This window comes from Bicyclus anynana, chromosome 14 (assembly GCF_947172395.1).
Source record: "Bicyclus anynana chromosome 14, ilBicAnyn1.1, whole genome shotgun sequence".
In the NCBI taxonomy this organism is placed as follows: Eukaryota; Metazoa; Arthropoda; class Insecta; order Lepidoptera; family Nymphalidae; genus Bicyclus; species Bicyclus anynana.
Genome location: NC_069096.1, coordinates 662956 through 686885, shown reverse-complemented (window position 1 = coordinate 686885; position 23930 = coordinate 662956). Strand labels below are relative to the sequence as shown.

At 35.3% G+C, this 23930-nt stretch overlaps 3 protein-coding genes across 5 annotated transcripts in view; 2 read left to right on the top strand and 1 right to left on the bottom strand.

Annotated features, from left to right (window-relative positions):
- Window positions 1-23930, top strand: part of LOC112046466 (rab GTPase-binding effector protein 1) — a 449904-nt gene that overhangs the window by 362649 nt on the left and 63325 nt on the right. The gene's annotated exons all lie outside the window — the stretch shown is intronic.
- LOC112046470 (ubiquitin-like modifier-activating enzyme 1) lies at window positions 352-9706 on the top strand. The gene is made up of 8 exons (XM_024083093.2): window positions 352-1232; window positions 3803-4213; window positions 4488-4746; window positions 5222-5397; window positions 5801-6022; window positions 6340-6591; window positions 6893-7198; window positions 7490-9706. The coding sequence occupies exons 1-8, from the start codon at window positions 498-500 to the stop codon at window positions 8261-8263; spliced, it is 3135 nt and encodes a 1044-aa protein (XP_023938861.2). The 5' UTR covers window positions 352-497; the 3' UTR covers window positions 8264-9706.
- On the bottom strand, window positions 9697-23708 carry LOC112046463 (uncharacterized). 3 transcript variants are annotated; one of them, XM_052885658.1, is made up of 7 exons: window positions 23227-23708; window positions 21710-21864; window positions 19628-21643; window positions 18830-19018; window positions 18003-18163; window positions 17192-17277; window positions 9697-15599 (listed from the first exon to the last, which is right to left on the bottom strand). In XM_052885658.1, exons 2-7 carry the CDS (start codon window positions 21806-21808, stop codon window positions 15532-15534), a joined length of 2619 nt encoding a protein of 872 aa, XP_052741618.1. In that variant the 5' UTR covers window positions 21809-21864; window positions 23227-23708; the 3' UTR covers window positions 9697-15531. The 3 variants fall into 3 exon arrangements, with proteins under 3 accessions (XP_052741618.1, XP_052741620.1, XP_023938849.2); XM_052885660.1 differs by lacking the exon at window positions 17192-17277; XM_024083081.2 differs by lacking the exon at window positions 21710-21864.

The following is a 23930-nucleotide window of genomic DNA, read 5'->3' as shown; positions in this document are numbered from 1 at the left end:
TTATATATTAAGGTAAATAAATACCAATAAACGGGATAGTAAGATGCGTTTAAAAACAACATCCATGAAGAATTAATTATTAATATTTTAGAAGAGTTACTTAATTAAGTATATAAGCTATAAAGAAAAGAACAGATTTTTTTCAGTTTTTATTTTACGAAACCCAAACTGTCAAAAATAGTCAAAAATCAGAGAAAAAAGATCTTATAGAAGTATTGTACAGTAAATCACTTACATTAAAAAAATCGAAGTAATTTATTGTTTTACTATAGTTATTTTAATATTCGGGCATTGTAGATTAAAATAAACTAAATGAAAATCACTTCCGTAATCCATTTTTTCCACGTTGATTGCGACTAACTTCAAGACAGTGAGTAAGCGGGCCTTCAACGAAGCGAATTGCGAATGTCGTCCGCAATTATCTGAAGATTATTTTCTTGATTGAGCAATAAATACGCAAAGCAAAATTCTGCCAAAATTGTGCGCGTTCGTGCCCGATGTCTAGTGCTGAAGTCGCCGATAATTCCGTTGACCCCCCGGCGAAAAAGCGGAAGCTAAACACAGGAGAGGCGAGTTGCAAATCCTCAGCAATGGCGAACAATGGAACGCGTGTTGAGGACGAAATCGACGAGAGTCTGTATTCACGGCAGCTATACGTTCTGGGGCACGATGCTATGCGTCGGATGGCCAACTCGGACGTGCTGATATCGGGGCTCGGCGGTTTGGGTGTGGAGGTTGCGAAAAACGTGATCCTCGGTGGCGTCAAGTCGGTGACACTGCACGACGAGCGAACCTGCACTATAGCGGACTTATCGTCTCAATTCTACCTGTCGGAAGCGACGGTCGGACAGAATAGGGCGCTGGCTTCGTGCGAGCAACTCGCGGAGCTGAACCACTACGTGCCGACGACTGCTTACACCGAAAAGTTGGATGAGGAATTCGTTAAGAAATTCAGTGTGGTGGTGTTGACCGGTGCCTCCTGGGCGGAGCAGCAGCGCCTGGCGGCCATCACACACGCCAACAATGTAGCGCTCGTGATCGCTGACACCAGGGGGCTGTTCTCTCAAGTGTTCTGCGACTTCGGAGCTGAATTCAAGGTGCTAGACGTGACGGGCGAGAACCCCGTGTCGGCGATGGTGGCCGACATATCACACGAGTATGAAGCTGTGGTCACTTGTCTGGACGACACTCGACATGGGCTCGAAGATGGGGACTATGTTACCTTCAGTGAGGTTAGTATTCATTTTAATTGATACAGAGTCCTGATTTCAGTTGTGAAATATTGCTTTTTTTTATCTTTCTAGAAATTCTCAATAACAATCTTGGAAAGTTGGTGGTGACTTATCCTACTAATATTATAAACGTGAAAGTTTGTATTGATGTTTGTTACTCTTTAACTCTTTTACTTAACTGGTTTGGCTGAAATTTAAAACGAATATAGATAATACCCTGGATTAACAAATAGGCTACTTTCATCCCAGAAAAATCCATGGTTCTCACGGGATTTGTGAAAAGTGAAGTGGGTGCGGGCATCCGTTTGTTGCACTATAAATGTTCTCTTTTGTTTAAAAAATAAATATTTATTATTTTAAAGGAATCTGATACTGAGGCTAGCTAACATAGCTATGTGTAATGAAAATACCTTTCTTAGTTTGTATATAATGAGTATTTCTGTTAATAAGGTGTCTTTTTATGGTTTTGACTTGACTATAATCATATCTAATGGATAGCAATGATGAGGTCTAAAATGGAAAGTGCACCATCAGTTGCTTTGAAGGTGTTTATATTATAGGTGGCAGGAGTCACAGGTCCTGTAAAAGAAAATATGTAATAAAGTATGTTTTGTAGAAAATCAAGAATATCACAAGATATAAATAATGTCCTACACCACAGTTTTTTATTGAGATGATTCACAGTTACACACCAATATGATTCACATCTTGGTGCAATAACCTTTGGTTTACCACTCAGGTAAACAGTTATCACTTACAGCCTTGATATATATATATTATATTATATTTATATTTTATATTTTGGTGACCGCTCATATTAAATTATAGGATAGAAATCATACCAAATATCTTGAAGATTTATATCTTAGAATTAGCACAATTTATTTCTCTTTTGCCCATAAATAAATAAATAAATAAATAAAATCTTTATTCACCAAAAAAATATACAAAAAACCATAACATTGCCTGTGGTCTCCACACTAGATTGATCTGTATCGTGGAGACCAGGTAGGATTTTCTAATCCATGATATTATAGATCCATGATATCATAAATTGAAGAAAACAGATAATAATGTGTTACTTCAATGCTAACTGTATAATACATGGTATTAAGAAAGAAGACTTTTTCACACAATTTTTTTTCTTTTGAAGCTTTCAAACTATGCAAGACTCTGAATATTTATAAACAGAAAATATCTAAACAATTGTTTTTCTAGAAACAGACATAGGTTTATGTCAGCTTACTGCCTCCAAAAAGTGCAGTGCCATGATATCTCATAGGTTCAATAATTTGCCAAGATATAAATAATATTTTAATTTATTATATTGAAACTCCTGATTTACGTCCCTTCTTAGAAGAAGAAACTTCTCAGTAGAATCTGCTGTACAAAACACTGCAGACGTGATATAAGTGCATGTAAGCTGACTTGATATAAATTTAAATTTAAGCAAAATTAAAATTTTAGGATAAAAGTGCATGCACAAATGTGTAATTTTATTTAGTTGGACTATTCATGATAAAGAGATGAAATTCAGGCGTTTTAAGGGGGCTATGGTAACTATGTAATATGACTTTGTACAAGCAACTTTTGAGCATTTTTGATGAATCCATACATAGGACCAGCTACCAAAAAAGATTGTGTATGAGGACTCAAAATCTGAATTTCAATATCTACACAATAAGTAGAGAAACTTGGAAGTTAGTTGAAGACTATAATATTGTATTAGTCTTGTAATCTTGTTAGCTAGAGAAATGGCTGCCTGCCTGCTGTTTTATGTATGCTTCTATTGTAATAATAAGTATTTATCTAAATAATACTTACGGTGAAGTTTGGATAACCATTGTTTGTTACAAATACATTAACTAACTAGTCTACAAACTCCAATTCGTTCAATGTGCTATGGAGAGAGCTACCAACAGCTCTCAGGGATAGTTCACTGACATGGCAGTGGGCTGGTGATGTCTGTTGGAAGACCAATGGTCATTAAGAGTCATAAAGTTCTTGAGTGGAAACTGCATCTCTGTGAGCGGAGTGGGGCACCCTCCACTAGGTGGAAGTGTGTAGTAGAGTGGGCTGGCGCCGCTTAAAAGAGGCCTATATCCAGCAGTGGATGCATAATGACTGATGATGATGATATTAACCAATTTTAGTGCAATAATTAATCAGGACCCAACTGACTCTAAAATAAAAATTTTATGGTATTTAAAAATCATCAATATATTTTTTATCAAATTATTACATCACTGTAAAGTTATGAACTATAATTGCAACTTGAAAATATATCTAAAGCCTTAGAAATGAAGCCCACAACAAACTCATTCTGGTTAGTTTCATTATGAAAACACAAACTTGGGAATAAATGTTAGTTATATTGCAGATTATCCAAATGTTTATCAGTTTGAAACGTTGTGTTAGTTATACCATTGGTTACTAGTAACAGTAAATTAGAAACCAAAACCATGCATGCATGCATACAGAATGATTTGTCTAAATCCCCTCTCCTATGAGTATGAGGAGTGAATCCTGGGTTTGCATTAAGACAGTGATGAGTATTAATTAATTTTCAGGTGGAGGGCATGACTGAATTAAATGGCTGTGAACCCCGCAAAATTAAAGTCCTGGGACCATATACCTTCAGTATTGGGGACACAACACTGTTCTCCAAATACAAAAGAGGTGGTGTAGTCACACAAGTGAAGATGCCCAAAATACTCAACTTCAAACCCTTGAACGAATCCATCAAAAACCCTGAGTTCCTGATCACCGATTTTGGCAAAATGGACTATCCGCAGCAACTTCATGTTGGTTTCCTGGCTCTCCATAAGTTTGAGGAGGCAGAAGGAAGACTCCCTAAGCCCTGGTCCAATGAAGACTATGCCAAGTTCACTGAACATGTGAACAATATTGTTAAAGGGGAAGAGTTGTTCAAGAGTGGAGAGTTTGAAGCCAATAATGAACTTCTAGAGACATTCTGTAAGGTATGTACAACTTATTTTACTTAATTTATTTTTGACATTAGAAGAAAACTGTTGTAATAGATTACAACAAGTGAGAAGTGGTGAGTGTTTGAAATCTGACTTTTAATCTTGTAGACAATGTACAATGAATTGTTTGAATAGAATATTGTCTCCTTTGTTCTAGGAGTACAGTTTTCATGTCAAAATCATTTCCAATTGAACTTTTCTTGCATGTTATTTTTTACTTTTTAAAAACAATATTTTTTTTTAATAATTACAAACAACTTTGTCATAGGTGTCTGCTGGTGATCTAAACCCCATGAATGCAGCAATTGGAGGTGTCATCGCCCAGGAGGTGATGAAGGCCTGTTCCGGAAAGTTCCACCCAATAGTCCAATGGCTATACCTGGATGCTATTGAGTGCCTCCCTAAAGACCGATCAGCACTCAATGAAGAAAATTGCAAACCTGTGGGCTCTAGATACGACGGCCAGATTGCTGTGTTTGGTAAAGATATCCAGAAGAGAATTGGTGAACAGAAGTACTTTATTGTTGGTAAGGAGCTCTTGAATAATAATTTATTAAAGTAAAAATGCTAAAGAAACGATGCTTAGTGAATTTCAAAGGCCAGGATAGGAAAAAATAATTAACCTGTATGAATAATCATCCAACTTAAGTTAAAGAGGTATTTTATATAATATCTATACTAAAGCTATAATCCAGAAGTACTGTTTACCAACAAACAAATTAAAAATGAGGGTATAAATCGTAGTCATAGTCATTTCACACCTAATATTAATTAAAATTAACTTGTTCTTATATTAATGAAAATAAATTTGATTAATAAGCTTAAAAAAAATTAGATATAGTCTGTATCTTAAACATAACATAGACATAACTTAAAATGAAAAAGTTATAAAATGACATGCATTTTCTACCCTCATTTCTAATTTGTAAACAGTACTCCTCGAGCATGGCTTAGTATAGTAGTTTATTCTATTATTAAAAAAAATTGTGTTGTCCATTCTAGGCGCGGGTGCCATAGGCTGTGAACTGCTGAAGAACTTCGCGATGGTGGGCGTGGGAGCCGACGGCGGGCAGGTCACCGTCACCGACATGGATCTGATAGAGAAGTCCAACCTCAACCGACAGTTCCTCTTCCGGCCGCGTGACGTACAGAAACCTAAATCCAGCACCGCTGCCAGGGTATGGATTTCATTTGGATAGCTACTTTAAGAATCGCATCTATATTTAAAACTGCCTCATTTACTTCTTCCCCTATTGCATATTGTAGTGTATAGCGTATATCATAGCTGTAACTCAAATGTTGCTATCAAAATAGTTAATTTTACTGTAATATACAATTGTTCTATGTGGCAGATGGCAAATAATTTATGTACTATAGCAAGATGTACATAATAGTTGTCTGTTACACTGTCCTGTTTTAAAAGATTAACACTTCTTGAAAACCAAAGTTTACAAGCCAGTGTTTTCCTAAGCAACGTTGCCTCAAACACTTGTATTCTTTGTATTCAACTTCTTACAAACTATCTTAGCATTACCTACTTTTTTATTTGATGTATAAATAAAAAATAATTGTTTGATTCAGGCAATCAAACAAATGAACCCGTTGATGAATGTGGTGGCGCAAGAGAACCGCGTGTGCCAGGAGACCGAGGCGGTGTACGACGACGCGTTCTTCGAGGCGCTGGACGGCGTGGCCAACGCGCTGGACAACGTGGACGCGCGCATCTACATGGACCGGCGCTGCGTGTACTACCGCAAGCCGCTGCTGGAGAGCGGCACGCTGGGCACTAAGGGCAACACGCAGGTATCTCATCATTATCAGTTGTTGGACCTCCACTGCTGAAATTAGGCTGTCCAAACTCAAGGGTTTTGAGCTGTTTGCATCCAGCGGCTCCCTGTAACCCAGATTGTGTCATCGACTCTCCAAATACGAGTAGGTAGTTTCCGTTCCAGCACAACAATAAATAATCCCAGTCCTATTCTGAATGAATGAATGAGTCTACTGACTATGTCGTTCACTTCCCTCTGGCCTCAAAACCTCAACAACTAAAATATGCCAATATTCATGGCATCTTGATGAGCTGCACAACAAATAGTTGTATTGAATTTCTCATTTTCCAGGTGGTGGTCCCGTTCCTCACCGAGTCCTACAGCTCGTCCCAGGACCCACCAGAGAAGAGCATCCCAATCTGCACCCTGAAGAACTTCCCCAACGCCATTGAGCATACATTGCAGTGGGCCAGGGATGAGTTCGAGGGTCTGTTCCGACAGGCTGCGGAGCATGCGGCGCAGTACCTCCGGGACCCTCACTTCCTGGAGAGGACCATGAGGCTACCTGGAAGCCAGCCCTTGGATGTGTTGGAGAGCGTTAGGGTATGACAAATTTAAAATAATTACTAGAAATAAATTATAGAAGTACCCAAATGCTAATGCGAAATTTGATTGTGCACACATTGTTTTACGTGATGTTATAGCCCTGTGAATAGCCCTGTTTGCACCACCTCCAACTTTAATTTAATTTATATTTAATATAAATAAATATTAAGATTTATGAGATTCTAAGCTTCAAATGTATTGAGGCAAGTAATTAAAATTGATGACCATTCTACCACGTTAAAAACCGTTAATCTGGATTCCATTTTCGTATTGTAAAACAATTGTTGTATAATTCCAGAACGCAATCAACGACCGCCCACTAAGCTTCGACGACTGCGTATCATGGGCGCGCATACACTTCGAGACGCAGTACTCCAACCAGATCCTGCAGCTGCTGTTCAACTTCCCGCCGGACCAGACCACCACCAGCGGCGCGCCCTTCTGGTCGGGGCCCAAGCGCTGCCCAGCGCCGCTGGACTTCGACGAAGAGGACGAGCTGCATCTGGATTATGTGATTGCAGCTGCTAACCTCAGGGCGCAAGTGTACGGCTTGGCGCCCTGTGTGGACAGGCAAAAGATTGCTAAACTGGCGTCCGGTGTGCAGGTTAGTTGGTATTAGACATTTTTTAAACAATGCAATGGTGTTGATAGTTTGTCGTTTATAAGTTTCTCTCTGTGGCATTCTAGCGTCATAAAACGTGTTTTTTTTAGAAGTCCTATTTAAAATTATTATTATATTACAACAATAATACTATTTTTGTTGTAACAAATAATAATTTCACACCTATTGTACATACATAAAAATGTTATTCCTAGAGAACAGCATTTATTTTTAGCATAACTAAATTTCTTTACCCGTTTTTTGTGACCATTTTTCAAATGTTTAATCTTTCAGGTACCGAAATTCAAACCGAAATCCGGCATCAAGATAGCAGTCACGGATGCACAGATGCAGCAGAACAATGATGACATGGACCAGGACCGCGTGAAGAACATCGTCGCAGACCTCCCGCCGCCCAACAAGCTCGGCAACTTGAAGATCACTCCGCTGGAGTTCGAGAAAGACGACGACACCAACTTCCACATGGACTTCATCGTTGCGGCATCCAACTTGCGTGCGGCGAACTACAAAATACCACCCGCAGACCGACATCGGTCCAAACTCATTGCGGGCAAAATCATACCCGCCATAGCCACTACTACTTCAGTTGTTGCCGGTTTAGTGTGTCTCGAGCTTTATAAACTCGCTCAAGGCTTCAACACGTTGGAAGTTTTCAAAAACGGCTTCGTCAATCTAGCTTTACCATTCTTTGGCTTCTCCGAACCGATCGCAGCTCCTACTAACGTTTATTACGATAAGAAATGGACCCTCTGGGACAGATTCGAAGTCAAGGGCGAAGTCACGTTACAACAGTTCATAGATTATTTCAAGAATGAACACAAGCTCGAGATCACCATGCTGTCCCAAGGCGTGTGCATGTTATACTCATTCTTCATGCCCAAAGCCAAGCGCCAGGAACGACTCCACCTGCCAATGTCCGAAGTGGTGACTAAAGTCTCCAAGAAGAAACTAGAACCACACGTAAAAGCTCTAGTGTTCGAGTTGTGCTGCAACGACGAAGACGACAACGACATCGAGGTTCCTTACGTTAAATACACTCTGCCTTAACATTATAGACTTTTAGAAATTAAAAAAAAAAAACTAAAAAAAACATCGTCAGTTTATCACGAGCCGAAATTATTGATTTACGCCGACGACGGCGGGTTTTTGTGGCATTTAAATGCATAATAGCGATGTTTGTACACGAATTTCACTTCAGAGGGTATTTTTAAAAAAAAGTAAAGTTGTCGACGCGGATAGCTATAGATGTTTTATAAGGGCCAGGGAGTTCCCCGGCCGAGCGATTGTACAGTAATAGTGGTAACCGTGTGATGATTCTTTTTTTTTATTTTGTGCTTAAGACACGCTTTTATTGTCTACTGATAGTATGATATATTTCGTATATTTATGGTAGTGTAGTAGCTAAACAGGCAACACCCCACTTTTCATGCGTTTATTCAAATTCAATATATTTGTGTGCCGGAAACACATTGCCAACACCAGATGCGATGGCGTCACCTGTTCGGAATCGCAATTTTAATTATAGCACATTCATGCAAATGCAATGCTCGACAGAAAACTCGTAAATAAAGCTTTAGTTTTTACTTTTTAGTATAAAGAAAAATTTTAGATGCTTCCACATCCAGTTGAACCGAGAAATGGTTGGCAGAAGCTCAAATGTTAAGGAATGTCACAATCGGTAAAGACGTATACTAAAGGGCAACAACCTAATGGCTCCTCTACACTATCAGTCGTGATTGACAAAATGTGGCATAATTGCTCAGTTATTAACTCAATCGTGAACCCTACACATTTGTACTATCGTCTGCGAACTTCTGACGTTCGAATGATAAACGACGAGTACGCTGGTCGCCGATCATGGGCGATTATGCACTCTACACTCTGGATTGCTTGTATTTTCGGTATAAAAGCCGTGATAGCCCAGCGGATATGACCTCTGTCTCCGATTCCGGAAGGTGTATTCGAATCCGGTCCGGGGCATGCACTTCCAACTTTTCAGTTGTGTGCATTTTATGAAATTAAACAAGTGTTTCAAACGGTGAAGGAAACACATCGTGAGGAAACCTGCATACCAGAATTTTCTTGATTTTCTGTGTGTGTGAAGTCTGCCAATCCGCATTGGGCCAGCGTGGTGGACTATTGGCCTAACCCCTCTCATTCGGAGAGGAGACAAGAGCTCAGCAGTGAGCCGAATATGGGTTGATAACTTAAAGTTGTCGTCCACCATGACCGATGGTGTAGAGGAGCCATAAGTTTATATTGGTTGTTCTCGTAGTATTGTACTAGTCGACGCGCGGCGTGTGGGGTGTTGAGTGTGCTTCTACTCGTGCAATTGTAATTGTTTGCTCACATCGTCACGTATTGCGCTGTTTTATTTCGTGATTTTAAAATTCAATCGTTTTTTTTTACACAAATTTGTCTGATTAATAATAATTGTTCAAAATGAGGGGTATGTATATGGAGAAATAAAATAAATAAAATTCGAGCAAATATTCGTTTTATTTCCGTAAAAATTATAAAAAAAACCCACATATGATTCAGTTGCCACATCATTGTTAGTTACTCTTTGGAATTATTAGGTACAGATTTGTGACGAAGATAATAGAATTAGAGTCAATAATACTAAAACATAACTTAGTATAGTATACGCCAAACTTCGAGTTAGGTCTGAATTGCAATATGCCATGTATGTTTTCGTTATCTGCGTCATACGGCTCGTGTTTGAAGTGGACTCGAAGTTTGACACATGCTATAGTACATTATATTGTCATTTGAACAGCCCTTTTAGACTGGGGTTTCAGTAATGCTAACGGCCTAGGAAGCGTGCCACGAGATAAATATCTGTTTGTCTAAATCTATCATCTCATTGGTACATAAGAGCGATTTCGATTTGTTCATTCGGCGGTTGACGATCGCTGACACTACGCTAGGCACAACAGGAACACTATAGACACCAAAGGGGGTAGGTAAACCTCCTGGCAACATGCAGAATCGTAATCTGGATGCTTTTTTGAGTCCAATACTGTAACCAGAAAGCGGTCCTCAATTTTTGCTTACTCACATCCTCACAGCGCCTGGTCTTCTATCCACTTTATACTGTACTAGCTGACCCCGCACGGTTTCACCCGCGTGGTTACCGTTCGCGTAGGAATACGGGGATAATATATACCTCCTTCCTCAATAAATGACCTATCTAAAACTGAAAGAACTTTTCAAATCAAACCGGTAGTTCCTGAGATTAGCGCGTTCAAGCAAATAAATAAACAAACAAACTCTTTAGCTTTATAATATTAGTGTAGATACCACGCTTGTAGGCCTAGCGTGCGTCAAAGACATATCTCGTGACGAAAAAGACAGGCCACCAATAGCGGCAGAATCGAATATATCGCTGTCCCTTTCGTCCCATCGCAACGGAAGAGAAAGCTATATTTTCGATATCACCGCTATTGGTCGATATTATCTCATGGCGCGCATCCTAGTTCTTGCAATTGGAAAAAACAGCTATTAATAATAGATAATAAATAAAAAAATGCTAGATCAGATCTCCACAACTAATAGGTAAGAAGCACATAAACAGAATATGTACTGGTAGCATGTGACTAGAAAGAAAATTGTGACCATCTTATGAAAAAATATTACAAGGTTAGAGTGCTTAAATAACAAAATTATAAAAGATGATTTCGCTTTTCATATTTTATTTAAGGTATAATTATTATAAATAATTTTAGAAATAGACATTTTATCAAAAATCGGATTGGATCATTGAACAGCCGTATTGGCTGTAGGTTTTATTACTGCTTGTACCGAATTAAAGCTGAATTAGTCTGGACTGAACTAGTTAGTCCCCCATATGTGGTTAGAATCTTCTAATATTAAGGATTAGCTTAAAGAAGTATGTAATTTATGGTCACTGTAACCAAACTTATGTCTAATCATTGATAGATGAAAATTGGTTCCTCAAGTCGACGAGTTTCATTAAATTGACAAAGAATTGAATTGATTGGCTGTCCACTCGAGATATAAAATATGTAAAAAAAGAAAATCAGTCTATTAATAAAAAATAAAGTACAATACAAGCACACGATAAACGACATAATTAATATTATTAGCTTTAAATTATTATTATTAGAACATACATTTATTAGGCACCAGTACTTCGGAAGCTACAATGATACTCGTATAGACACCGGCAAGTGAGCTGAACCAAGATGACAGTTGTCTGCGCAGGTATAATGATAAACAAAAGTGTTAAACGCGTGCTTCAAATGTCAAATATTGAATGTTTCGTGCGCGATTGTAATGACGTCAACATGTTGCTTTGGTTGCTTGCGTCATCTCATATTGTACATTGCGAATGTGTGCGCAAACTGCGCATAGTTCAACTTACTTTATCCAGAACCTTAACTTGCAAAACTTATCGCTACAAAAATGTTATTTAATTACAAAACCTTGATATTTTGCTATTTAGATTCACAAATCTTTGACAATTAAATTGACAGTTTGACAACTAGATTGAAAGATTTCGGAAAACAAAATCCATAAAATTACCTCTTTTCAAAAGACAATTATCTTTTTTTGAACACCAAAATACTGTACTAATTTCGGTGAAATCTTTTTATTTTACTAATTTGTACAACCAAATGGAATTTTTCGCATAATTGTATAAATTATTACTGAATACGCAACGCAATTCGTACGATTCGATAAGAAAATATATAAATTATCTCTAATCTAAATTATTTTCAGTATCCAGCAATTAAAAGGAATGTTAGACATGTGCTTTACAAAAACATCTTATTTAAAAGCAACTCTTAAAAAAAATACAAAAAAAAAGTAAAAACCATATTCAAAAGCACCTTGTAATCGTTAAATTGCATTAAATGCATCTTTTTGTGGTTATAACGAATATAATATAATCTTTGACAATTAAATTGACAGTTTGACAACTAGATTGAAAGATTTCGGAAAACAAAATCCATAAAATTACCACTTTTCAAAAGACAATTATCTTTTTTTGAACACCAAAATACTGTACTAATTTCGGTGAAATCTTTTTATTTTACTAATTTGTACAACCAAATGGAATTTTTCGCATAATTGTATAAATTATTACTGAATACGCAACGCAATTCGTACGATTCGATAAGAAAATATATAAATTATCTCTAATCTAAATTATTTTCAGTATCCAGCAATTAAAAGGAATGTTAGACATGTGCTTTACAAAAACATCTTATTTAAAAGCAACTCTTAAAAAAAATACAAAAAAAAAGTAAAAACCATATTCAAAAGCACCTTGTAATCGTTAAATTGCATTAAATGCATCTTTTTGTGGTTATAACGAATATAATATAATCTTTGACAATTAAATTGACAGTTTGACAACTAGATTGAAAGATTTCGGAAAACAAAATCCATAAAATTACCACTTTTCAAAAGACAATTATCTTTTTTTGAACACCAAAATACTGTACTAATTTCGGTGAAATCTTTTTATTTTACTAATTTGTACAACCAAATGGAATTTTTCGCATAATTGTATAAATTATTACTGAATACGCAACGCAATTCGTACGATTCGATAAGAAAATATATAAATTATCTCTAATCTAAATTATTTTCAGTATCCAGCAATTAAAAGGAATGTTAGACATGTGCTTTACAAAAACATCTTATTTAAAAGCAACTCTTAAAAAAAATACAAAAAAAAAGTAAAAACCATATTCAAAAGCACCTTGTAATCGTTAAATTGCATTAAATGCATCTTTTTGTGGTTATAACGAATATAATATAATCTTTGACAATTAAATTGACAGTTTGACAACTAGATTGAAAGATTTCGGAAAACAAAATCCATAAAATTACCACTTTTCAAAAGACAATTATCTTTTTTTGAACACCAAAATACTGTACTAATTTCGGTGAAATCTTTTTATTTTACTAATTTGTACAACCAAATGGAATTTTTCGCATAATTGTATAAATTATTACTGAATACGCAACGCAATTCGTACGATTCGATAAGAAAATATATAAATTATCTCTAATCTAAATTATTTTCAGTATCCAGCAATTAAAAGGAATGTTAGACATGTGCTTTACAAAAACATCTTATTTAAAAGCAACTCTTAAAAAAAATACAAAAAAAAAGTAAAAACCATATTCAAAAGCACCTTGTAATCGTTAAATTGCATTAAATGCATCTTTTTGTGGGTGTGGTTAACTTAAAATAAGATACAAAAAATCAGACCCATTGCAAGATGCTGAAGAAATATGTAATGCAAAAATATTACAATATATCTTCTACAAATAAATATTTAACTTGTAATAAATCCAGTAAAGTGGTCAAAAATTACACATACGAGTATATAACAAAAAAAAATCCTAATCAATGAAAGTTTTTGTAAGTCTCGATACATAATTTATTATATTGTAAGCTATACCATAATATGTTTAAATTTTAATGAATATATGTATAAACAATCTATCTACAATGACGGCACAGATTAATATAGAAGCTTGTAGTCACGAGTACATCACACTATACCATGTCCAGATTGAATTGCGCTATTTGGTAAATAAACAAACCCTTTTGTCGATGCCAAACTTTCATAACAGTTTTCAGAACCATCAAACTATTAAAACACGCACAAACACTTTGTTCTTTACAATCCACCTATGGAGAATCATACAAACGTAACATTTTTTTAATTTACACAGGGTTTAATCAAAATCAGTGTTACCAACTCTCCAAAATATTTATCCCTAAAGTTTGTGTCAAAAACCCCTAAAATCGCCTTAATTATTGAGTTGTCCCCCTATAAAATATAAATTCATAATAATTTAGAAATAATATGCTGTAATATGTTTCAAAAGTCTATATTTAATACAGACAAAATATTACGTCTCTATCTGAAAATTCAGATTTTTTGAAATCATACATGTTGACAATGAATAAATTTAACAACTTTTTTTATTCGATAAAAATTGTCGCCAGTTGCCTCAGAGTGGTTGTAGAATGACGTATTATATGTCGTTATAAGTCGCTAGGTCAAGAAAGAAATTAAAATTATCATCAATTTAAAAATATTAAAGAGTCAAAAAATCCCTGAAAATATCCCTAAAAATTTCAGACCCCTAAAAAAATCCCATTTCACTTATTTGCCCCCTAAATCTGGGGGGAAAACCCCTAAGTTGGGAACCCTGATCAAAATTTTTAGAAATAAACGAAATTAAACACGAAATTATGCACACAGATTACATTTAAATGTTAATTTGACGTTTCGTCTCTCTAAGGTTGTGCCAAGTAAAATTGTCACCACAGATTAAAAATGAACGATTTACCGATTGTAAATATCGAATGTATTCCGTTCAGTATCGATATCGTAATTGAGTAATTTGAATAAAGTAATTTTTTCATAGCGCTGTTTAGTTAGTTACGTACTTATATGTTAAAAAAAAGATAATGCGTTAACAAGTACTGCCTAAATTTTTTAGTACTCTTTTAATTTATAACAAACAGATACAAGTGAAAAAAATGTTATTTGATAGGTATTAATTAATATGCAACAGAAAGAGGTAGATAGTTAATATCGCGCGTATTTTGACTGTGTGATTAGTGTTGCCAACTTAGAAGTGAGTTTTTAAATAAAGTGATTTTTTTACAATTGATATAAAATTCGATTAGTAGTAGTTAATTCTCGATATAGTTCATCAACGGCCCATCCCTAGGATGACGTCACAACTAATGTCAGTGATGAATACGGCCATATTTGTTTACATAATTTTGCAATTCTAAAAAAATGAAGTTTAGATAACACTGCCAATTTACAAATTGCCACATCTATTAGGCCTAGGACGAGCACGTCATATTAAAGAGAAAGACACATTCTCGACCAATAGCGGCGACATCGAAAATATCGCTTTTATTCCATCGCTAAGAGAGAGAGCGATATTTTCGTTTCCATCGCTATTGGTCACGACAGATGTCATTGACGCATGCTAGACCTATTACGCGTTTAGACGTCCTCAAACGTAATTATTTTTATTAGCTATTCCATTTTTTTTAAATTTTACTTTATTAAAAATTATTTTCAAGTTTAAAGTTCTTATTATCTTTTCAATTTTTTTTGTTAAATTACGTATTTAAAAAAAATGTTTTCACAGTGAGATTTTTCTTTGTTTTTAAATAATTACTCTATTATAATATTACAAAACAACCACAATTTTATTCAGGATCCCAACTATACTAACAGAATTGTAATGTCGATTAATGTGTCCCCAGTGTGAAGAGTTGTAAGAGTGGAAGCCTAGAGTCAGCGCCACGGGCGGCGCCGCGGGCTCGGCATATAGCGTCTCACGGTCTTGTCGCCGCTAAATGTCTCTGGAAAATATTGAAGTAAACAATTTACTTTAATGTACATAGCACAGTAGACCTAAGACGTGCACCATGACATCTCGATACGAGAGAAAGACAATAGGGATGATGACTAGGTTTGAATATATTGATTTTTATGATACATTCAGGTAAATAAGGTCAATGTTAACTAATTTACACATAAAAAGCAAAGATTGACTGGATATTTGCAAAGTAAATAAGAATATAAAATTTCAAAATCTATTAAAAATCTTTTATCGAAATTAGATGAAAATTCATACAGTTTTAGCTTCCTTACATTAAATGTGACATGTTTTAATACATGAGCTATAAACATAAACGGACAAATAACAAAGATATTAGTAATTTTGCTTGACCGCCCATACAAAACTAACGATCATTATGGACCTACGACGTCATTAAATCGTACCAACTTGTATGGGGCGTTTTTCAGGGATCCGTGGCAGCGCTGTAAATTCCTGTAGCTCAGAAAGTTATGATCGTAGATACCCAAATTTTTGTACAATTAAAAAAACTGTCATCATCCCTATTGTCGACCAATAGCGGGCGAGTCGAAAATATCACTCTCTTTTATTGCGGTGGGACAAAAGAGAGCGGTATTTTGAACTCCACCTCTATTGGTCGACAGTATATTTTTTCTCTTCATGAGGTAAATCACATGCTAGATCTACAGCTGGCCTATTCACTAATTTGGTCTTTATAAACAACCTATTGAAATAAACCATCAAATCAACTGAAAAAATGTCATCTACCTACTGTATGATATCCACAAAGAGTTAGTGGTATGCACTATGACATTTGTTATATAGAATCTCGATTTCGTATATATGTCAACAAATATACGTCAAAGTTAGTGAATTAGCCTGCTGAAAGGTGTGGATGTGTTTGTAAGCGATAGTTTTCAAATTAACATTATTGACAATAGCTTGTCAAGTCTATTATTGTACATACTATCACTTGTGTGTGCATCAATAGATGCCTTATAATAAAAAACATATAATTAATACTTATATAAGTTTAGCAATAACTTCTCTAAAATAAATTTTAAAAAAATTACAGCATACATAACAATCAGCCATAAGCAAAGGACTACATACACACAATATTACATTATAATAATTATAAATCGTGCGCATATTCAAGCCTTGAAGCGTGATATGTTAATTATAAATATATAGTGAATAATAAAACTATGATATTATAAAAGTGTAACATGATTTATCAACCATTCATCAAGTGTTACCATAACATCAACAATTTTGGAATATGAAAGTAGCTGTGGATAACATTAACTTAAAAAAAGTTTACCAACATTCAACTATTATCAACTATTAAAAAATAGCAAGCCGACAACATTCACATAATCAAAGTGTTACCATCTTCAAATGTAGTGGGATAGCAAGCTGGCGACATTCAGATATATACAATAGTTCAGGATTTTTTTGCCACAACTCCCAACTGCAGTGAGAAGGTGTAATTGCAAATTTTGGGAAATAATATTTTCAAGCTGGCAACATAATTCGTTGGGGAGTTAAATTTTCAAGCTGGCAACATTCAGGTTTATGTAGTAGTGTTACCATAATTGGATTGAGTCATTAGCGAAGGCGCGTGTCTCTTGACGCGCGCGGGGAACGCGCCCGTGTGACTTTGCGACATTAGATCCCTGTCATAAACATAATATTATAAATGAGCCACCACCTATATAAATATTATTATATTATTAAAGTTATTAATTATTCAATTAAAGACAAATTGGGAGAACATTGAAAAACACTTTTTGGTTGCCTAATTATCACTTTTCTCCCAACTTTGCTATAAATTCAGAATAAAATATTATAGGTTGATGAACATAATAAATTAGGGTGCCATTTCATATTTCAGTTTTAGATAAATACCACAAAACGAGTTTCGATGGATCATCTTTGTTTTCATTTTAAATATGAATTGACATCATGTTGGCAAATACTGACAAATTCATAATTTATATAATTAGATAATTTTAAACATAATAATAATTTACTATACTAGCAGCCGTCCCGCGGTCCCCGTTCTCATGAGATGGGATAAAATATAGCCTATGGACACTCATAAATAATGTGGCTTTCTAGTGGTAAATTTTTCAAACTCGGAGATCCAGCGATTACCCCTGCAATACCACAAACTTTACCTCTTTATAATACTAGAATAGATTTGTAAATAAATAATATTATTTATTATCTATCTAAAATAGTAGGAAACCTAATTAAGCTAATATTTTACTATTTTTTAAGTTATTAAGCATATTATACTATTACATATATATATCTTTAATATCATGACTACCAGAATAAATTCAAAGTTAAAAATTATTCCTGAAATAGAATAACTGTAACATAGTGTAACACTCACGTGGGTCGGTAGAGTCTAGTGGACGCCAGCGCGACAGGCGCAGGCGACAGTCGCGCTGCGATCGAGCGGCGTCGGCTGCGGTCGGCCGCGATCATCGCGCAGCGCTCCGCCGGCGTGCTGGCGACGAACGTGTCGTGTAGTGTGTAGCATGCCGCCGTTATCTGAAAACGTATTTTATTTTACTCGCAGTAGGAATTATTTGGGCATAACTAGTCCGGAAAATATTTTTTTGGTGCTATAAATTTTGGAATAAACATACTCACATATTATATTAAACTGATAAAATTAGTAAAACAAAATTGAAGTAAATATCTGTTTCTAGTTAGTTAACATGGTACATATTATAACGAATAGTGAGTCTTCAAAACTATGTTTTATTTTTTTAAAACAAGGTTGGATTTTTATAGTAATCTATATTTGGAAATTCAGTCAATACAAGGATCTTTGAGAGCAAATGTTTGTAAAACAGCGAATCTACACTAATATTATAAAAATGAATGATTTGATTGTTTGTTTGAATTGATTAGACTCTGAAACTACTGGACCGAATTAAAAAAATATTTTCATCCTACATTATCCCTGATCAACATAGGCTAAATTGTTTCCCCATACTCCCTAGGGAACGGGAGCTACGCGGGTACCACCGCCGGGCGTCTGCTAGTGTGACATATTTTCGGCGACATTAGCGTATCATAAAAAAATTAAAAACGACCAACAACCAAATCCAAGTTTACCGCCAGAATATCAAATAGTCAATCAATGCTCAAAATTGTTATTAAACATCATTGTTTATTGCAAAAACATTTACAAATCAATCCGCTTATCACCTGCTGTATCAGACGTCTGTGCAGGTCGACGTCCGCGCCGCGAATGCCCTCGCGGTCTTGGTGCAGCTGCAGCGCGCACAGCAGCGCGTCCTTGATGGTCTGCACCGTCGCCTGCACGCGCTCCGTGCGCATCAGCCGACGGACGAGGTAGCCCTTCGCGTGCGCGACTATCTTGCTCGCCGCGGCAAGCTGAGCGGAGGGTAGTACATAAAATTGTGTAAGAACATTTGGAAAATCACTAAAGCCAAGCTCAGCGGAGGATAGTACATAAAATTGTGTCAAAATAATTGCAACATTCAAATGCTAAGCTTAGTTGATAGTAGGTACATAAAATGTTTGAATAATCACAAAAGCCAAGCTAGATAGATAGTACATAAAACTGTGTAAAATATTATGATCGTCACAAATGCCAACGAAGAAACGTTCATTAACCCGAATCGTACAAGGCGTCTAAAACATGTAGAATGTTAATAGTAATTGGGTGCATAAATATGTCAATATTTCAATTGAATTGTTGAAAATTCAATTGTATTATAGCTTCTTGTCCTTGACAATAGACATGATCTTTGAGATGCCAAGATAATGTAGATTAAAATGAGATAGAATATGATATAAAAAGGAAGAATCAGAATCATAAGAAATAGAAACAACCAGATAAAATTGAAAAACAAAGAACATATTTATATTTAATGACGGCAGCTATGGTATATCCAAAAAGTAACAAGGTAAAAAGAATAATGGTATATTGTTACCGTTACCCGTTAGAAGGAATGACACTCAATAGACGAATCTGCTTACCTCATTAGCGGTGGCGGGGCGCATAACGCACTTCTTGGTGTTTCTTATGCACATGCTGTCGATTGAATTCTGGATGGTTTCCTCCATGCTCCTGATGGCTCTATCAGTGGACTTGTATGACGCTAAGGCTGCCGGCGCAGTCATTGGACTCTCAAGTATCGAGCCGCGCGTGCTGTTACGACCAGAGTTGTACACGAAAGGTTGGGATTCCTCGCTGTGATCTGAAGGAAACGTGACATTCAAATCGGCCAGGGTGTCGTTCGTTCGATCGGTCAAGATTTGATCGCATTCTCGATCGGAAGACGCGCTAGTTTCATATGTCAGTTTTCTAGAAGTTGGAGTATTCTTACGGACAGGAGAATGAGTTCGCGTTTTGTTACCTTCAGAGGCATGATTTTCACTTTGAATTTTTTCAGGAGCTTGGTGACTTCTATTATTATGTTTCTTTATGCTTCCAGTGATGTCCCTGGATTTCTTCAAAACGTCGTCGCAATAATTAAGGTAATTGTTGGTTTCAGTCAAAGTAACGTGTACTGGACTGTCGCAAGGGTTTTGTTGGGGCTTATGGTTTATCACCTGGCTCAGACTCACTGGTCCTCGATCGGTCGTAGCTCTGTTTTTGTCGACCCAAGCTTCTTTTACTTCATTCGGAGATTTGGGACAGATTGTCTTCAATTGGGTGAACAGCAAATTGTTCTGCTCTTCGAAAACGTGCTGCAGTAACATTTGCTCTTTCTTCTGTTTTTCTACCAAATTGGCCATTTGAATAAGTTGCTGTTTCTGGATTTTATCATATAGTTCTCTAACACGCGTCGCTGGATCATCTGACTCTGATAATAGTTTTTGTTTATTAGATTCAGTCGCATTTTTGTTACTGGCTATAATTTGAGTAGGTGTCTTAGAGGTATTTTGAGCTGTCGGCGAATTTTGTACTGGACTCTTCTTTGTCTTCCGTATTGGTTCAGATCTATTGACGCTTTTGGGTGGAGTCCGCTTTTGTCGCTCTTGTGACAATGATTTCGCTTTAGTGGATGATGGTGTTTTTTTAACGGAATACGCAGCTTCAGTTTTGGCATTCTGAGCACTTTTAGAATCACTCTTAATTGTTTTCTTTAGTTCTAACGCCATTGAAGACCACTTCTTTTTAGCAGACTCTAGGTCCCAACTTCTTCGTTTTTTATATGTACTACTAATGTTGGATAAAGATTCACTCATAGAAATTGATGTCACTTCTATTCCTGTATTCATTGATTGCACTTCTAAATGTGCAAGAAGCATAGGACTTGGTTTTAAAACAGTATAAGACCTTTGTCTTACTAAAGGTAGTGCCTGAGTATCTTTTAAGCTTTCTATATGAATTTCATTCAAAGAACCAGTAAAGCTTTTAGAACTTAGGGAAGAGGGGCCATCATGGTTGAAATGTATATCTGTTGCTGGATCTATTAAAGCATTTTTAGTAATACTTACGCTGAAGCTCATTCTCTCATCTTTAAGAGTGCTATCAAATCCGTTATTGTTATCATTGTAGATAATTTCTTTTTGGTCTTTTATATTATAGTCGCAATCACGTTCAGGTAAATCATTGGGAGGTGCATGGGAACTAGTCACACTGTCAAGTAAATTTTTACCAGTTTCATTAATACTGAAACTGAGATCTACCATGAACTTGGAAGATAATTTAGATGACGCGCTGTCTGTATCTGTGTATAAGTTAGAAGTGATGTTATCAAAGGTGTTGCTTATTGGATGAACTCTGCTTATTTCACAATCATCAAGACACTTTTCTGTGGTTACTGTTTTTATTTTATCTGCTTTACAATTAAAATTGCCATGAATGTCATCTTGAGATAGCTCATAACTATGCTCTGATTCAGGGAGGTCAGGAGCGTCAGTTTTATCCTCAGTTGACTCAGTATCAGTATCAAAAATTAACGGTTTGAGGGTTTGTATTCGTTTTTCCACTTCTTTTGCAAGTAGTTTGTAGTACTGCATCTCTTTGCGACATTCTTTTGACAACTGCAAAGATTTTGATTAGCTTTGATAGTTTCAAAACAATTACAACAACATTGAAAAATAATTCACCTTCATATGGTCTGGAAATAGAATCTTTTGCAATTTATAGTAAAGCTTAAACAGAATCCAATGTATAATTACTTGCAAGCTTTTTGAAAAGAGGCACATAATACATACAATATAATTTATTGCAGTATATATTTATATTTTTATACATAGACTAACTGAAAAACAGAATGAAAAAAGAAACCAATATTATTAAAAATGAGTAGTTTTAAATTGTCACTGTTCTGCTAACTAATAAATTTTTTATTATGAATTGGTTCCTGTAATTGACTGCATCAGAAGAACCTTTTTACATAAAATATTAAAACATTTTATGTAAAATTATGACAATTTTTAAAGGTAAACTAGAAAGAAAAACTAAATTAAATAAACTACACTAATATTATAAAGAGGAAGGATTTGTGAAACAAATAAACTCAGAACCACCCAATTTGAAAAATTCTTTCATCAATAGAAAGCTATAATAATGTATTAGGCAGTAATATAATGAATAATATATCACACTATGATTAATAGGATTAACAGAAAAGAAATTTATTTTTAGAAGCTTCTGTAATGGTAGTAATTGTAAATGTATTTTATAAACTTAATTATTAATCCTTAATAATTTTCCTTGACATTATCTGCTTTTAATGAATATTTTAAGATATATCACAGTCTTAAAATAACCCTAAGAAAGAGCAAGCAAGCAAGAAATAATTCTCAAACAACTACACACAAATTTATGCTGAGAGCATTGGCTGAGTGTAGAATAATATAAATAGTTTTATGTAAATATTTTCTATGCACACTGAAGTAAATTAACTCTGCACATTGTTTCATAATTCTAATTAGAATTGCTCTTGAACAAAGCAAATGTTCTAGTAACTAGCCTGCAAGTGAGTGAATCACTATGCATATCTAATGCAACTATGAATATACTGATACAAGTAAATCTAGTTATTTACTCATTATATCTTTTAAGTGAAGAATCAATGAATGATGAATAAATTTCCTACTTATTTTACTATACTTTGTCAAAAAAAGCAATAAATCCATAATGCAATGCCAACTTTACCCCAAAAATCTCTACACAACAAAACCAGTTTTTTTTTCAGATGTTCACACTACAATGTTCAATTTTAAGGTGTCAATCAAGACAAAAGATAGTAAGAAAAGAAAAATAAATGAATTCATCATGAATTTCTATGAAAATACCTATTTCTAATCAATAACTCTTTCCTATTACCAAGTCATACAACCAAAGGGTGATATTGTTCAAGGCTTATTGCTTAACAAGCAAACAAATGATGGTATAGTGTGAGGGTCCCTTGATATTTGGTGTTATGCTTCAACAAATACAGCACCATATTTAAGAACTTATATGAATAATTTCTTTATCCACCCTTTTTTTGTCATATTAAGTGTGGAGACACCACAGAAGGGAGTGGCGAGGCGAGGAGTGGCTCCAGAAATTACAAATAAGGCGTACTATTACCGAATTGTTATATTTTAAATATAGAATAAAATAACAAACTTACAACTGGCGGCAGGAGTGGCACCCCATTTATCTTCATGCAGGACATGTACTGGTTTGATTGCCTCACCGATTTTACGTCCCACGGATCGTTCATTGCGTCGATTACCTCACGATCCCGATGCAGATTTCGCAGTCCGCATTCTAAGCATAAGCTGCCTCAATAAACCTCATATCCGACCACTAAGGAAATTAAACATTAGCAAGGTAGAATCTACCAATATCCGGAGAAAAGAAAATTGGGAACACGAAACTCGAATCAAAACGATGTTGTCATGGAGAGCTGAGATACGTAATTAGCCGGGTAAAATAATTTAAAATATGCATCAAAATTTACATCTTATGCTATTTTAATTAAGTTTTGTTATCAACATTCGGCATCAAGTTTTTTATTTCATAGCAAACCATAGAAATGACATAATAACACTTGAATTTTTGAATTTTTAAATGTTTACCAATGTTTACTTTGTAAAAATCGGAATCGAAACAATGCCATAGACATCATAGACAAAGTATGTTGTGAATGTCAAGACGACACGTCATTATTTATGGTGTTTACATCTTCATTTGTGGTCTGTGGTTTACATCTTAATTAGCGAGCAACTTTACGCTACAAAACAAATAATACAAGCCATGTTACATGAACTTTTTATTTAATTTTCAAGTTAGTGGCCTGCATTCTACTCTATGGGCCACTAACACTTTTTA